Source organism: Piliocolobus tephrosceles, chromosome 3, assembly GCF_002776525.5.
Source record: "Piliocolobus tephrosceles isolate RC106 chromosome 3, ASM277652v3, whole genome shotgun sequence".
Lineage (NCBI taxonomy): Eukaryota > Metazoa > Chordata > Mammalia > Primates > Cercopithecidae > Piliocolobus > Piliocolobus tephrosceles.
This window is the reverse complement of record NC_045436.1, coordinates 183,558,140-183,574,146: the sequence shown is the minus strand read 5'-3', so window position 1 is coordinate 183,574,146 and position 16,007 is coordinate 183,558,140. Positions and strand designations below refer to the sequence as shown.

General features: G+C 46.9%; 1 protein-coding gene across 3 annotated transcripts in view; it reads right to left on the bottom strand.

The window, feature by feature from the left end:
* Positions 1–16,007, bottom strand: part of RNF212 (ring finger protein 212) — a 56,702-nt gene that overhangs the window by 40,007 nt on the left and 688 nt on the right. For all 3 annotated transcript variants that reach the window (XM_031935390.1, XM_031935391.1, XM_023206746.1), the window contains exons 2-3: positions 11,353–11,414; positions 241–315 (exon numbers count right to left, since the gene is read on the bottom strand). In XM_031935390.1, the coding sequence (XP_031791250.1) occupies positions 241–315; positions 11,353–11,414 (137 nt within the window). The remainder of the gene's footprint in view (positions 1–240; positions 316–11,352; positions 11,415–16,007) is intronic.

Genomic DNA, 16,007 nt, shown 5'->3' with positions numbered 1-16,007 from the left:
AGTCTCGGGATAGTGCACCTGGCTCACCATGGAACCAAGCGCACCCCCGACAGCTCCACAGTCTCGGGATAGTGCACCTGGCTCACCATGGAACCAAGTGCACCGCCCCCCCCAACAGCTCCATGGTCTCAGGAGAGTGCAACTGCTCACCACGGAACCAAGCACACCCCCCACATCTCCACGGTCTCGGGATAGTGCAACTGCTCATCACGGAACCAAGCTGCGCCCTCCACAACTCACCTGGGAGGTTTCCCTGGAGTACTTCTTACACAGACTGCCTATGCTCATGAAGAATGCCTGGATATCTGCATCAGTCTGAAAGAGAAAGAAACAACTCTACATTTATTGTGTCTAATAAATGCTTCTGGCCACCCGTTAAAAACTGTGCTTCAACACCTAGAATTAGCTGTAGATGACTCAAATGGCCAGTCCATTGTGAATGGCCTCTCAGGGGCCCTGCCAGGCACAGCTTCGATCAGCAGGACAGTCCCTCGTCCTGGCCGCTTCCTTCTGAGGGCGGTGCCGGGCAGTGGTGAGGGCTGGAAGGCAGAGCCTGGTAGGCGCTGAGCCCCTCTGGGCCAAGGCAAGACATGCCCCCTCCTCCAAAGGGTCCTAGTGAGGGCAGAAGGTCGCCATGAATGAAGGCCTCCAGCCCAGCCTCCTGCACAGTGGAGCTATGCTAAAATCAGAAGGATGAAATAAGCTGACAAGCATTAAGTCGCCACTATGTAGTCACAAGTACATGCCAAGTTATTTAAAAAGCAAGTGTAAGGACCTTAAGAAAGGATGTAGGTTTAAGAAACAGCATCTGGTAGGCCGGGCGTGGTGGCTCACGTTTGTAATCTCAGCATTTCGGGAGGCCGAGGCAGGCGGATCACGAGGTCAGGAGATCGAGACCATCCTGGCTAACACGGTGAAACCCCATCACTACTAAAAATACAAAAAAGTAGCCGGCGTGGTGGCAGGCGCTTGTAGTCCCAGCTACTGGGGAGGCTGAGGCGGGAGAATGGTGTGATCCCAGGAAAGTGGAGGTTGCAGTGAGCTGAGATCACGCCACTGTACTCCAGCCTGGGCGAGAGAGCGAGACTCTGTTTCAAAAAAAAAAAAAAAACAGCGTCTGGTTACAAGCCCTCATGCAGACGCTGCCAACTTCCTTCTCAAGTGCCTCCAGGGTGCCCTGCCTCGCCTCCCCAAACCCCTGGCCTTCCCTCACTTTCCCCACCAAGGACCACGCTAGCACAAAATACCAGGTGACAGCTGTGCTAGGCATGGAGCTGCTGTGAACCAGAATTGCCTGAGCAGTTCAAAGAAAAGGGGCTCCTGCTTGTAATCCCAGCACTTTGGGAGACTAAGGTGGGTGGATCGCTTGAGGTCAGGAGTTCAAGACCAGCCTGGCCAACATGGTGAAACCCCATCTCTATCAAAAATACAAAAGTTACCTGGGCGTGATGGCAGGTGCCTGTAATCCCAGCTACCTGGGAGGCTGAGGCAGAAGAATCGCTTGAACCCGGGAGGCGGAGGTTGCAATGAGCCAAGATCACGCCATTGTACTCCAGCCTGGGCGACAGAGCGAGACTCCATCTCAAAACAAACAAACAAACCCCTCAAACACCAAAATCCAAAACCAAAAACAAAGAAAGGGACAAACACCAGAATGACAAGATGTAGGAAGAACCTTGTGCCTCCTCCCAGTCTGTGGTTCAGGACGGTGAGCGTGTAGAAGGTCAAGACGGTCATCTGAGCCCATCCACCTACCTACCACTGGCTCCCCAAATCCCACTGAAATGATAGTAAAATTTAGGAAAAAATACTCTATTTGTGGTAGAAAACAGAAAATGATACCTTGAATCAATCGGACTGAAGAATTCTAGAAGACAGTGTAGACTGGCTTACATCAGGATTAAGGCACCAGCTCCAACACCCAGGGCAGGTGCAGATGAAGAGGTTCTGGAACCCACTCCAGAATCCACTCCCAGGTCCCCAGAGGCAGAGGCCAAGCAGAGCATCCTGGAGGTGAGCTCCTCTGTAACGCGGGGACTCAAACCCAGCAGAGGGGAGACCTGGCTCTGGCTCGGATGGGGTAGGAGCTCCTGTGTAACACCCTCTCATACAAACCAAACGGCAAAGGCACAAGCAGTGTGCCCAATGGGACAGGGGTCAGGAGCTCAGAGTCTGGCCTAAATCCAGCTCTGCACACCCTTGACCTGCAAACCTGCTTCTTCACCTAATTCCTCCGTGCCTTGGTCTCCCCATGTATAAAAGACAAGCAGAAACAGCACCCGCTCAGCCCTGGCCATGGCAAGCAGCAGGTGACACAATACAGGAAAAGTGTCCCCAGCGGAGCATGGCCCATGTGAGTGCACAGGGAGCAGGGACTGTCACTATTATCTAAGGTATATTATAAATACGCAGATGACTCAAAGACAAGACCAAGAGCCATGGACCAGAAATGGGAGCAACTGAAGAAGCTGTCACAGATCGATCTGGCTCCATGGCCTTCTGGGTAAGGGGGACTGAGTCATTCTACACATGACAGACACCCCAGAATGTCCAGAAGATGAGCTTAGAGACAGAACAGCCACGAAGTCTACAAAACTAACAAATGGCATCACAGCACAGATGCACAGACCTCAGTGAGGCCTGAGCAGAACACAGGCAGCCATTCCTCCACCCCGGCACCCATGTCGCAGAGAGCCGGCGATAAGCCAGGGGCTGGAATTTTCAAAGTGCTAAGGTGCATTCATTTTCAACAAAGAATTCTGAAGTCTGTGAAAATGTGCTTCAAGAAAAAGAGGCATTTTTTAAAAACAGAAACTGAAAATTTGTCACTAACAGCCCAGCACTAAAATAATAAAGGAATTCCCTATAGGTAGGAAAAATAATTCCTGATAGAAGCACAGAGATTTGGGAGGCAGAGAGGAACAGAGAGGAGGGGAAATGGGGGGAAATCTAAATGGCTGTTAGCTGTCCATGGCTGCACTGTATGGTGGGGCCTAGTGCAGTGAGAGCCAGTGTGGCTGGAGGAGCGGTACGGGGAAGGCCAGGAGAAGGGGGATTGGGTGAGAGCTGAGGCCCTCGCACCATCAGGAAAATTGAATTTACGTTAGACTTTTAAAAGGCAAGATTGTTCGCACAATTCCTAGGAAAATCATAAACTAATGTTTTCTTTTCGTATTTAATTTTTAAAAGGTGGGTGTGTGCTCCACAATGGTACAGGAATGAGGATACACAGTTAAATCTCACAGCGTGACTGAAGGCCTTTGCTGCGTCTGACATTACCACAGCAGACGGCGTAAGGACTGGAGGAAACCAACGCCAGTGCAGAGCAATCGAGTCCATGAGGCCCGAAGGCCAAGCGGACAGGGAAGCACCACCGTGCGCGATCCACGGAGCTCTCCTCACGCAGCTGTAAAGGCGTGCTGTTGGTGACTCGCTGTCAGACACAGGAAAGGGGCACTGCGAAAGAGTGCTCTTATCATCACGAAGGCTGATTCAGCCACTGCAACTAGGCAGGAAGGGGGTTCTCTGGCTAGGAATGCCAGCTCTAATTTACCGTCTTGAAACACACACAGATTGTACTGGCTGCAGCCCGATACTTTCCTTGGGGTGCCAGGCTCACACGGGATTTCCTTGCTGGAGTCACTGATTTCATCTTCTTTTGCTTGCTGTCTGCATGGACTTTGCATGGCTTCAGAATTGTACCAGGCTTACTGCTTTCCTGTGATACCTCTAGGGTTAGGTCTTGTTTTGTGTTCCTGTCAAACATTCTGAAATTACGTAAGACCCAGTCACAACACTGTCAGATCCATTCCAACAACACTGAATTAGTCAGACACATGGTCCTTTTCACACAGTGCACAGTTTACTTCCGAGCTACTTGTGCACCTGTTACATTTCCACAGGTATTTTTGTTTTTTGAGATGGAGTCTCACCCTGTGGCCCAGGCTGGAGTGCAGGGCGCAATCTCGGCTCACCACAACCTCCACTCCCCAGGTTCAAGTGATTCTCCAGCCTCAGGCTCCCAAGTAGCTGGGATTACAGGCGTGCGCTACTGAGCATGGCTAATTTTTGTTATTTTCAGTAGAGATGGGGTTTCTCCATGTTAGCCAGGCTGGTCTCAAACTCCTGACCTCAGGTGATCTGCCCGCCTCGGCTTCCCAAAGTGCTGGGATTACAGGTGTGAGCCACTGCGCCTGGCCATGTTTTCCATATTGAAGTTCTAACTTTTGACTAACAAACGGTCTCTATCATCATATTTGACCACCATGGCTGAATTTTACATCAGAAATAAAGGAGATGATTTCAGACAAAAACGACCTGTTGCTGGAATCATCAGGTTCTTCAGTGTAGAATGCCTATCACAGAGGGCAGACACTCTCACGTCACATGAGCAAATAGTTCCTTTACTGCTGCGAGATACAGATGTGTTACAGCTGTTCAGATGGAATTCTGCAGCTGAAATCACCTGTTAGCTCTTCCATATTGTCAGGCTTGATATCCACAATATTAAAACTCCTGTCTATAATTTCCAGATGCCAAAGACTTGATTTGTTGTTTTTTTCTTTTTTTTTTTAGACGGAGTCTCACTCTGTCGCCCAGGCTGGAGTGCAGTGGCACGATCTCAGCTCACTGCAAGCTGTGCCTCCCAGGTTCACGCCATTCTCCTGCCTCAGCCTCCCGAATAGCTGGGTCTACAGGTGCCCGTCATCATGCCCGGCTAATTTTTTGTATTTTTTAGTAAAGATGGGGTTTCACTGTGTTAGCCAGGATGGTCTCAATCTCCTGACCTCGTGATCCACCCGCCTCGGCCTCCCAAAGTGCAGGGGATTACAGGCATGAGCCACCGTGCCTGGCCAAAGACCTGATTTTAATCTGCAAATCACCTGCAGATAAGTATGTTTCAAAATCACTATTAACAGGAATTGAGTTGATGTGACGAGTATGAGCGTTGGCAGATGCTCTTGGTGGAGCAAAAGACAGGCACTCACAGTGCAGTAGCCGTGGTGGCATCTCTACACACTCCATCTTCAAGTTATATCCTTCTGATCTTTCGTCCCTTTCACTGATTTACCATAATTGTATTGTTTTATTATTGGTAGACAATACTGAGCAGAATTTTTATCAGGTAACCATCTAGTTTTGTGGAACTTTTCTTCTCTTTCTGAACTTTTCAAGTGGTCAAACTCTGGCTCATGGTTCTGAAAGGTCCTGTAAATATGGTATTTCCTTCTGCTTAGAAGATGAGATTTTGTTCATCTGCTCCTGTTGAAGGATTATGACTCTGCCACCTGTATCTCCAGTTCCGACTAATTCACCAGAATGAATAAATCCTACTATGGAAGAAAAAAGCTAATGAAATCGTTATGGTCAATAGTTAGAGAAAAATTAATAAAATTCCACACCACTTGTGACATCATCTGCTACATCATCATCTATTGCTCCTTTCACCTGAGAAACCTCTACTGAGTGTCACCCCTCCTCCAGCTCCTACCGTGGGGAAACAAAAATACACATGTGGCCCCATTAGCTTTTACCTTGTGAAGGGCTCTTCCTTCTCCGTGCAAAAATATCTGTACATACACCTAAGAAAGCTTGCAGCAGCAGGTAAACTACTTTCCTTGGCCTAAATGTTGGTTACATTCTGAGTGTGAAAAATTTACTGAGGTACACACTCATAATGTGCATACTTGGCTATGTGTTATACTTCAATAAAAGTTCATAGAAATTGTAACTAAAAACTTGCAAATATTTAAAAATGAATATACTTCTAGGTAACACATGGGTCACAGGAGAAACTGAGTAGAAATCTCAAAATTCAAAGATAAAAATGTAATATAATCCAATATGTATACTGCAGGCAAAAGTGAACACAGAGGGAAAGTTATGACCCTATCGTGCAAATGTTATAGAGGAAAGGTTGAAAATTAATCCTAAGCACCCACCTTAAAGAACAAATTAAATCCAGACAAAAAGGAAACAATAAAGATAATTAACAAAACAGGAAACAAATATAAAATGGACACAATCAAAAGAGCTAAAAATTAGTTTTTGAAAATACAGTCGTCCTTCAGTATATGAGGGGAAACTGGTTCCAGGACCCCAAGTGTGCCAAAATCCAAGCTTACTAAAGTTCCACAGTTGGCCTTGTAGAACCTGCGTACAGGAAAGGTCAGCCCTCCATCTGAGCAGGTTTTGCATCCCATGAATACTGTATTTTTGATCTGCATCTGACTGGAAATTGATTTTGATCTGCATCTGACTGATCTGCATCTGACTGTATACATGGACACACACAATTCAAACCTGTGTTGTTCAAGAGTCCACAGTACTAATAAAAATCACTAACATTTAGCACAACTGGTCAAGAGAAAAGAGAATTCATAATACCCACTATTAAACAAGGGGCATCATTAATGGAACTTACAGACGTGAAAAATATGAGTGGATTACAAGCACACCGATGACAAGAAATTTGAAAATTCCGATGAAACGCACTAATTCCTAGAAAAATACAATTTACTTAAACTGACTCAGGGAGAATCAGGAACTTTAAACAGTTCCATGTCTAATAAAGATATTAAATCCCTAGTTTAAAATCTTTGCACAAAAAACTTACTGGACCTAAATAGTGTCACTCCTGAATTCTACCAAACATTTAAAGAAATAACCCCAATCTTACAAAAAAATTTTCCAGAGAGGAGAAAAATAAAAATAATTTATAACTTGTTTTATGAAACTAGACTAGACCTGATTTACCAAAATGTGAAAGGGGCATTATAAGAAAAAAAATTTACAGGTCCAGCTCTCATATGAACACAGGTGCAAAAAACCCCATGCAAAATAGTAGCAAACTGAATTTACTTACAGATACAAGCTATCTTATATCACTACAAAGTTGAATTTGTTCCTAGAATCTAACGTGGGTTTCAAATTGGAAAAACAAATGCAACTCACCACATTAACAAAATAAATGAGAATAATTAAATGATAATCTCGACAGCTATAGAATAAGCTAATAGTTACAGTCAATAATTATAAAAAAATTAACAAAATTCAATACCATTCATGATGATTTAAAAAATACCTTAGCAAAAACTTAATGCACATATGATACTTGATGAAATACTGAAAGTTTGACCTTGAAATCAGGAAAACGACGAGGGCACCAGCTAATGCCACTACTTCTACTCAGCACTGTACTGGAGGTCCCAGCCAATGCCGTAAAAAAAAAAAAAAAGGAAGCGCATAAGGATTACAAAGAGAAATCTAAAACAGTCCTTATTCAAAGATAACATGTTTGCATATGTAAATGTTCTAGCAGAATCTACACATAAACCAACAGAGTTATCAAGTAAATTCTGCAAGGTCACTAGTGAAAGTTTAGAAAATCAACTGCATTTTTATATACTAGCAATAAGCACTTAAGAGACAAATTTTTTAAAAACTGTAATAGCAGTCCAAATCATTAAATACCTAAGAAAAATACTAACACTGATGCACAAAGCCTCTCTAAAGAACAGTAAGTGCACAATAAAAATCCCAACAGGATTCTATGTGTGTGGAAATTGCCGAGTTGCCTCCAAAATATATGTGGACATGAGAAGATGAATGTAGGCCAACTGGTGTATCAGACAACCCCCGAATCTCAATGGCTTATTGTGGGGACACTTGTTTCTTGCCCACACAACAGTTCAAGACCAGGCTCAGTGGGTGGCCTTCCACACAGGCCCTGGGCCCAGGTCACCCTGCCCCCAGCAGCTCTGCTCTGTTCTCCTGAGCTTCTACGGTGAGGGAAGGGCGGTGGAGGGCTGTCCAGGAGGCTGTTTTTATGGGTCAGGCCTGGAAGTGGCCTTCATTGCTCCTACTTGCATTTCAGCATGGGAAGGTAGATGGGGAGAATGAGTACAGCCAGGTGCCCAGGAGCAGAGGGAGCAGGTGTGGGGATGACTGCCCAGCCTGGCCCGGTCTGCCATCTGGTCACTGGTATCTCACTCCTCCCCCACACAGAAAGTCACTCCCCCAGAGTGGAGCACCCCCAACACCACTGTCACTGCCCAGCTCAGATGCTAGGGCAACTGGGTCCTGATTTGTCCTGCAATCTACGAGCTAGAAAGACAATGAACGTGTCTGCAACCTTGCTGTGACCTGACGTCTAACAGGGGCACAGGGCAGGACAACTAAGAAACACTCCCCACCGCACCAAGGGAGAAGGAAGAACACAGGTGCATGTCATGAGGTATTTGAGGATGGGTGCTGGGGGCTCCTTCCCCAGGGAGACCCTGGGCTGGACTGCAGCTCTGCCTTCTGGGGGAGCTCTCTTGTCTGCTGTCTCCAAGCCCTGCTTCTGCCTGCTGGGGTTCTCATCAAGCGAAGTGAGGCAGAAGTGCTGCCTCAACTTTCAAGGCCTTCACCCTCGAGACTTATCTCTTACCACTTGGAGTTTAAAAGCAACTGGCGTGTCCATGACTGTGGGGCATCCTCATCCTTCATCTCCTTACTATAGCTACTCCTTTCCACGTGTGTGTAAAAACTGGCACAGTCTAGCTTACACTCTCCCTCCTCAAGGAGGCAGATGCGGGGGGAGCACAGCCCCTGCTCTGCTCCAGGTTCACCGGAGTCTCCCTTCCCGGCGGCCCGGCCACCCACCACATCCCCCGGCACATCCTTCAGTCTGCCCTGCTCCCTGGCCATCCACCACCCAACCAATATGGTGGTGCCCTATTTTATGCGTTCAGTCGTAATGGAGCATTTTAATGACAAATAAATCAATATATAAAGATATCTCAGGTGGTGACACACACTGCGAAGCAGAATAATCCAGGTCAAGGAACACAGCGTCAGAGGCTCACTTTTACACGGTGGTGTCTGTCACAGTCAGGTCTGGGGAAGTTCACTTATAACATGTTTTGTTTCAAAGACAAAACAACATGAGAATAGAAATAATCAGAGGGTACTGCACTAAGCGAGGGTAAGAACTGCTTCGTGAAATTGATTTCACGGAAGTGCTCACGCACGGATGCACCCACGTGCAAATGCACACGCTGCCATAATATAAAGCGTCCCTTCTATTGCAGGTCAGGGTCAAAGAAGCCAGCATGACCCAGAGCTATTGGTGATGTCTCCTGACATTCCATAGACACCTTAAGGCTGCGGGGGATGGAGCCTGTGGCCATCTGAGAGGACACTCCAGTCAGAGGGAACAGGAAAGCCAGGCACTGAGGTGGAAGACCCTGGCTCCTGGAGAGGCTGTAGGCCAGAGTTGCTGCCTGGGGACCACGAGGCTGCCAGAGGCCAGGCCACAGGGCCTACAGGCGTGGGGGACTTTGGCACTGACTCCTGGAAAGTTGGGATGCATTTACGCAGATCCCTCTGGCTGCAGCGTGAAGAGGCTCTAGGACGCCAGAGTGAGAGGAGGAGGAACCAGAAGCTCCTATTGGGGGTGGAGCAACAGGGAAAGGAAGACCGGCATTTGGAAGAGACTACGGAAGAAAGAGCCCACACAGTCTGTGAAGGTTTAGAGAAAGAGAAGCAGGAACAACTTCCACATTCTAAACAATTTTACTTACACACACACACACACACACTCACACACACACACTCAGACACACAGAAAGGAACATATGCCTTTTTAAACGCCCATCAAATATGAACAATTACCATGAATTAAACCACAGTGAAAATCCTGATAATTAAAAAACCCACATAGCCATATTCTCTCATCAGAATGCCACAGGACTAAAAATTAACGATGAAAATGACAGGGAGCTAAAATCTAAGCACTTGAAAACTAATGCATATCCTTTCAAATAATTCTTGAGTTAAAAAAATAAAAAGACAGATTAGAGCTTATTTAGAAAAGAGAGAAAAGCGGTACTCAAAATGATATAGCATAGCAGTGCACAGAAAGACACGGATGGTCTTAAATATATTTACTAGGAAACAAGAAAGTAAGTGAACGACCTGAACATTCCACCCAAGCTACAGAAAGGCTAAGGGCTCACCAGCCTCCAGTCTGACCATGTGACAGGGCTTAGTGCGGGATCACTATGTGAGGAGCAGAAGCAGGCAGTCACTGAGCCTCTAAGCTGCCACACGTGTGGAGGAAAAGAAAGTATTTTCTGTTAGAAGTGTAAACATTTACATCTTTTGCCCTTGCTTTTTCATCACTTTAGGAATTTATGTCACAGAAATATTGTTACAAGTGTGGAGAGATATTGGTTAAAAATGTTCACTGGAAGGTTGTTTGAAACAGCGAAAAACTGAAAAAATCCAAAGGCTCACTGATAGGAAAATACTAATATATAATGCAGTCATTTTAAGAGTGAGTGTGCCCAAAATATCATGTCAACTGAGAAGACACCACTTTTTTTTTTTTTTTTTTTGAGACGGAGTCTTGCTCTGTCACCCAGGCTGCAGTGCAGTGGCGTGATCTCGGCTTAACCGCAGCCTTTGTCTCCCGGGTTCACGCCATTCTCCTGCCTCAGCCTCTCGAGTAGCTGGGACTAGAGACGCCTGCCACCACACCTGGCTAATCTTTTGTACTTTTAGTAGAGACGGGGTGTCACCGTGTTAGCCAGGATGGTCTCAATCTCCTGACCTCATGATCCGCCCGCGTCGGCCTCCCAAAGTGCTGGGATTACAGGCGTGACCTACCGTGCCTGGCCGAGAAGACACCATTTTTATGAAAAGGTAAATCACAATAACACACATAGAACAGGTGCCAAACTCCTGGTCACTGTCATCTCTGGGAAACAGGATCTGGGGACTTACACATTTGCCATTATAATTTCCTATACTGTATGAATGTTGCATAACTCTGTATTATGTTTGTAATCAGAGAAAAACAACTATTATATTTAAATCATCAGACCAAATGCACATTTTGGAGATCAGGCAGAGAAAAGACCAATCATTTGTTTATACCAATAACACGTTAAACTGAGTATTTTATAGAGAGAACAAAAGGCATTGTTTTAAGTCTTCAGCAATAATTGATTTTAAACTTTACGAACAACATTCTTAATTATATATGGCCCCTATACAAATCCAAACTCTATCACCTGCTTCAGGTGCTTGTATTGTGCTAAAGAAATCTATTTAACCCACTTTCATTACCAGGAACACAGCACGATTCAACAACCTAGGAATAAGGTCAATCTACAGCTAAGAAAGTTTTAAAAACGTAAGTTTTAAAAACTAAATCCTAACTGCATTTTGATCACTCAGATATCTTTGTTAACGTAGCAGAGTGACTGAAAATTTTAGACCCCACAAATGACTAAAAATTAAATCACAAATTTAAAAGGAAATATGACTGTGATTAAGATGCAGACACTACAGATTTCAACTTACATGTTTTGAAAGTAAAACTGTACGACAAGGAGCTTTACAAATCAAGCATTCATTCTTTTTACCTGTAAGATAAAAATAGGCTTTATTATATTAGACTGACTACTGCTTTTAAGTACGTATACATGCAGACTTTACAATGTTTCTTCAAGAAATAAGCAGGATTATATCACAGGTTTTCATGTTCTGACGGGATGAGGCTGTGGGTTCTGGTAGAGTTGGAAGGATTTATAGAACTAACATCCTTTTCCCCTCCTTTGCAAATATGCACAAAAACAGTGACCATAAAGATCAACAGAACTTAAGGCTAAGTCTATCCCAGGTAGTTATTACAATTAGGCTTTTTTAAAATTAAAATTAAAAAATTTTTTTGAGACAAGGTCTTGCTCTGTTGGCCAGGCTGATCTGCAAGTGGCATGATCACAGCTCACTGCAGCCTGGACCCCCCGGGGCTCAACAGTCTTCCCCTCTCAGCCTCCCTGAGTAGCTAGGACCACAGACATGTGCCACCATGGCCAGCTAATTTTTATTTTTATTTTTTTGTACAGACAAGGTCTCACTACGTTGCCCAGGCTGGGCTCGAACTCCTGGGCTCAAACAATCCTCCCACCTCAGCCTCCCAAGGTGCTGGGATTGCAGGCATGAGCCACTGTGCCTGGCCATAATTAGCTTTTTCTTTTTTTTTTTTTTTTGAAAAAGAGTTTCACTTTGTCACCCAGGCGGGAGTGTAATGACACGATCTTGGCTCACTGCAACCTCCATCTCCTGGGTTCAAGCGATTCTCACGCCTCAGTCTCCCAAGTGACTGGGAGTACAGGTGCCCACCACCACACTTGGCTAATTTTTGTATTTTTAGTAGAGACTGGGTTTTGCCATGTTGGCCAGGCTGGTCTTGAACTCCTGACCTCAGATGATCGGCCCACCTCGGTATCTTGAGATACTTTGAAGTGCTGGGATTGTAGGCATGATCCACCATGCCCAGCCCATGATTAGGCTTTATAGTGATATCTTAATCTAAAATTTTCAACTATTCAAAATGAATCTCAAGCTTGATTTTCTCACTAGTCAGGTTGGAGCCCAGGCCTGACCAGGCACTTTGAGCCTTCATGCTCCTGTCATTCCAGGGAGGACACCAGGCCCAAACCTGAACAAGCCTGGTGGATTTCTCCCCTCCTCTGGGTCAACTCAGCTAGAACTAGGAGAAAAACATCTCTTAAGTGACAGGTGGATTCACAGACTTGAGGATTCCAGCGCTGCTGAGTCAGCAACACTGCTGGGCAATCCTGCTTTTCCTGGGTGTTTTCTGCCCCATTCCCCATGGGGCTGTTCAAACCAGGGCCCTCCTATCATCTACTGAGAAGAAGCCCTGGCTCATGACCTGCTTCAATTTCTCTGCCCTCTCCTCTAGACTGACCCACCACAGAACAACCCACTTCACTCTACCTCCTTCCTTTCTGCCTTGGAGGGAGCATCTCTTCCAGTCCAAGCCCAGGCTTTCCCTTGTGTATCCACACTCACCTCAGGGTCCGCAGCTCCCGGCACACAGAACGGTGTCCTACTGTGGAATGAGGGGTCCCCTTCTAACAGCCTCCAGAATTGTCTCCTTTCCTCTCTTCTTCAAGTTGCCCTCATGCTAAAAACATCTACCCTTGACAGTAGGTCCCTTCCCTTCCAGCTCTTTAACTGCGAATTCTGGAGCAAGAAAATTTCTCTTCTGTACCATCACAGTCAGGAGTCATGCAGTAAAAGATCAACAGAGCTGACTCATAAAAATCTAAAAGCTCTTACAAGGGAGGAGGATTAACAGACAAGACAGAGAGGAAATCACGTGCAGCCAATAGACAAAGGGGTTGATGCCTGATCTATAAAGAGTGCTCACAAGTCAATTAAAAGGAAACACCTCAATAAAAGGCTATGAGGAGACCTGAACAGACATAGGAAAAAAATGCAAACAGCCGACAAACACACAAAATGAAGGTCAAGGTCACTAGTAAGAGACACCAGAGAGGAGAGAACAACAGGTGCTCACGTGTCACTACAAGGAACAGAAACAGGCACATCCTTTGTGCCTGTTTGGGTCACATTTGGGTCAGTTTTCACGCGCACACCCGCAGCCTAGCCACTCCACCCCTAAGAATATATTCCAAGGAAAAAAAGTAAGAGAACAAGTGGTATCTTACAGCAAAATAGCAGAAAATATGTTATGGTATGATAACCAAAAGATGTATCATGCAACCTTAAGAATGATGATACAAACTTATTTTAACATGGAAGGAGGTCCATGTTTGAGTAATAAAAGCAGATAACTGAGTGATAGACACACTGTATTGCTTTTAAAAATCTGCATCTACAGGAAAAGCTTGGAAGGATAAACGCCAGAGCTAAACAAGGGCTTCCCTCTGAGTGACACAACACTGGACAGCTACGGAGCTACAGTAAGGGCTCTGCCCAGAGCCTCCATCCCTTTTCACCATTTTTTGTGTGTCCTCGGATTTGGTGTGGTCCCAACATGCAGCATCGGTCGCTTTTTGGAGGAATGCATTCAGACTACTGGCTTTAAGAGCTAGACAAACTTGTCAATCTATACCTGCGCCAGGCCCTTAACCAGTCACCTGCCTACACAGGGTATGCTGACCTCGAAAGCTATGACACTCTGAGCCCTGTCTTCACACTTCCCAACACCACGAAGGCATGCGTGTCTCCATCATTCCTAACAACGTTATCTTCGGGGAACGTTATCTTGGGTCACCAGTGCCCTCCTCACTGGTCCAATGGACACTTTCCAACACCAATTCCTTGACTTCACTGGGATGTCCAGTTCATCAACATCTCTCTTCTTTACCTGACATCTTCCTTACCGCCTTCAACAAATGCTCTTTCCAACAAGATAGTCTCTTACAGTTTCCTTTGCCTTTGGGGCTCTCCACACTCCAGTATCTAGGATTATTATCCCGTGTTAATCATTCCCCAAATGTATTCCTGGCTGTCTTAGTTCTGGACCCACATGGGCAGCTGCCTCTTGTCTTCCCCTGGATGGCTCTCACAGGACACAGGTCGTGTCCAAACATGAGCTCAGGGGCCCTGCATCCCACCCTGCTAGGTTCCCTCCCGCTGGGCTCCTCTCCAGTGTTTTGTCTAGCAGTGAAACCCTGTCCAGTTCTCTAGCCCTTGTCTCCAACTCAAGTCTGCCGAATCTACCTAACTTCTCCTGAACCCGTCACTTCTCCCCATCACCTCTCATGTGCTCAGCTGCAGTCCCTCCCACAGTTTCTATCTCCCTCCAATCTACTTTTCACCGGCTACCAGAGAGACTTTTGTTTTTAAATACACACCTGAAATCAACTCCTCCACTCCTAGATTACACACCCAACAGAAATGTGTACCTAAGATCACCAAACACAGGAGCAAGAAGATTCACAGTGGCACCATTTCTGCAGCCAAATCTGCAAACAACCCGGATGGCCATGGACAGTGGAAATGATAAATAACTTGGGGTGTATCCATACAATGGAATACCACACAACAATGAAAGTAGATAACTACAGTTACATACAAATACAAAGACAACACTTCGGGAGGCCAAGGCGGGTGATCGTTGGAGGACAGGAATTGGAGACCATCCTGGGCAACAAAGGGAGCCCCATCTCTGTGAAAAACTTAAAAATCAGGGGTGCATGGCTGCACATGCTTGTAGCCCCTGCTACCCGGGAGGCTGAGGCAGGAGGATCACTTGAGTCTGGGAGGCTGAGGCTGCAGTAAGCCAAGATCCTGCACTGAACTCCAGCCTGGGCGACAGAGCAGAGCTCTGCCTTGAAAGAGAGAAAGTAAGGGAGAAAAAGGAAGAAAGAGGGGGAGCCATGGAAAGCGGCTTTGCTGTAAGGCTGGTTGTAGGGCCACATTCACCAAGGTCCCATGGGTCTAATGGCAACTCCGAAGATGGAGGTTAGCATAGGGGGCGTCCCCTGGGCTGGCTGTGAGCCACCGGCACCCAGCTGGCTGCTTTCACGGGTAAGGTCACTTGGTAAAAGCTCATTATGCTCTTGCTTTTGTTCTTGCATAAACATCACTTCAACACAAAATTTTCATAGAAAGAAAAACGCCTCCCTGGCAATGCGACTGTCCGCTTGACACCAGCGCCCAGCGCTGCCCGTGGAACAGGGCCAGAGTACTCCACCAGCGTTAAGGTTGCCGTCCACCCGCCTTCTCCCCCAGGTCCTCCAGGCGGGACCCGCAGATCGCAAGCCAGAGCCCCTGGATGACAGGACTCGCGGCCCTACCCCCGCGTCACCCTCATCTGCTCCCCATGGCGGCCCCCCCCCCCGTCCCCGTGGCCCCTTCCTGCCTGCGGCCCCTCACCCGCGCCCTTCTCCCCTGGTGTCTCCCTTCCCCACATCTCCCCGGTAGCCCCCTTCACCCCCTTGACCTCTCACATCATCCCCGCCCCCTCCCCTAGCGTCCCCTTCCTCCCTGCAGCCCCCCACCACCTCCGGGGTCCCCACTCCCCCCACCCGCTGGGTCTCCCCAGCGGCCCCTCATCACACCAGGGGAGCCCTCTCCCCGGTGGCCCCTCCCCTGAATCCCCCTATCTCCGCATCCCCTCACCCCCCCACGCCCCCCCCCCGCCCCCCCCCCCCCCCCCCCCCCCGCCCCTCCCCCCC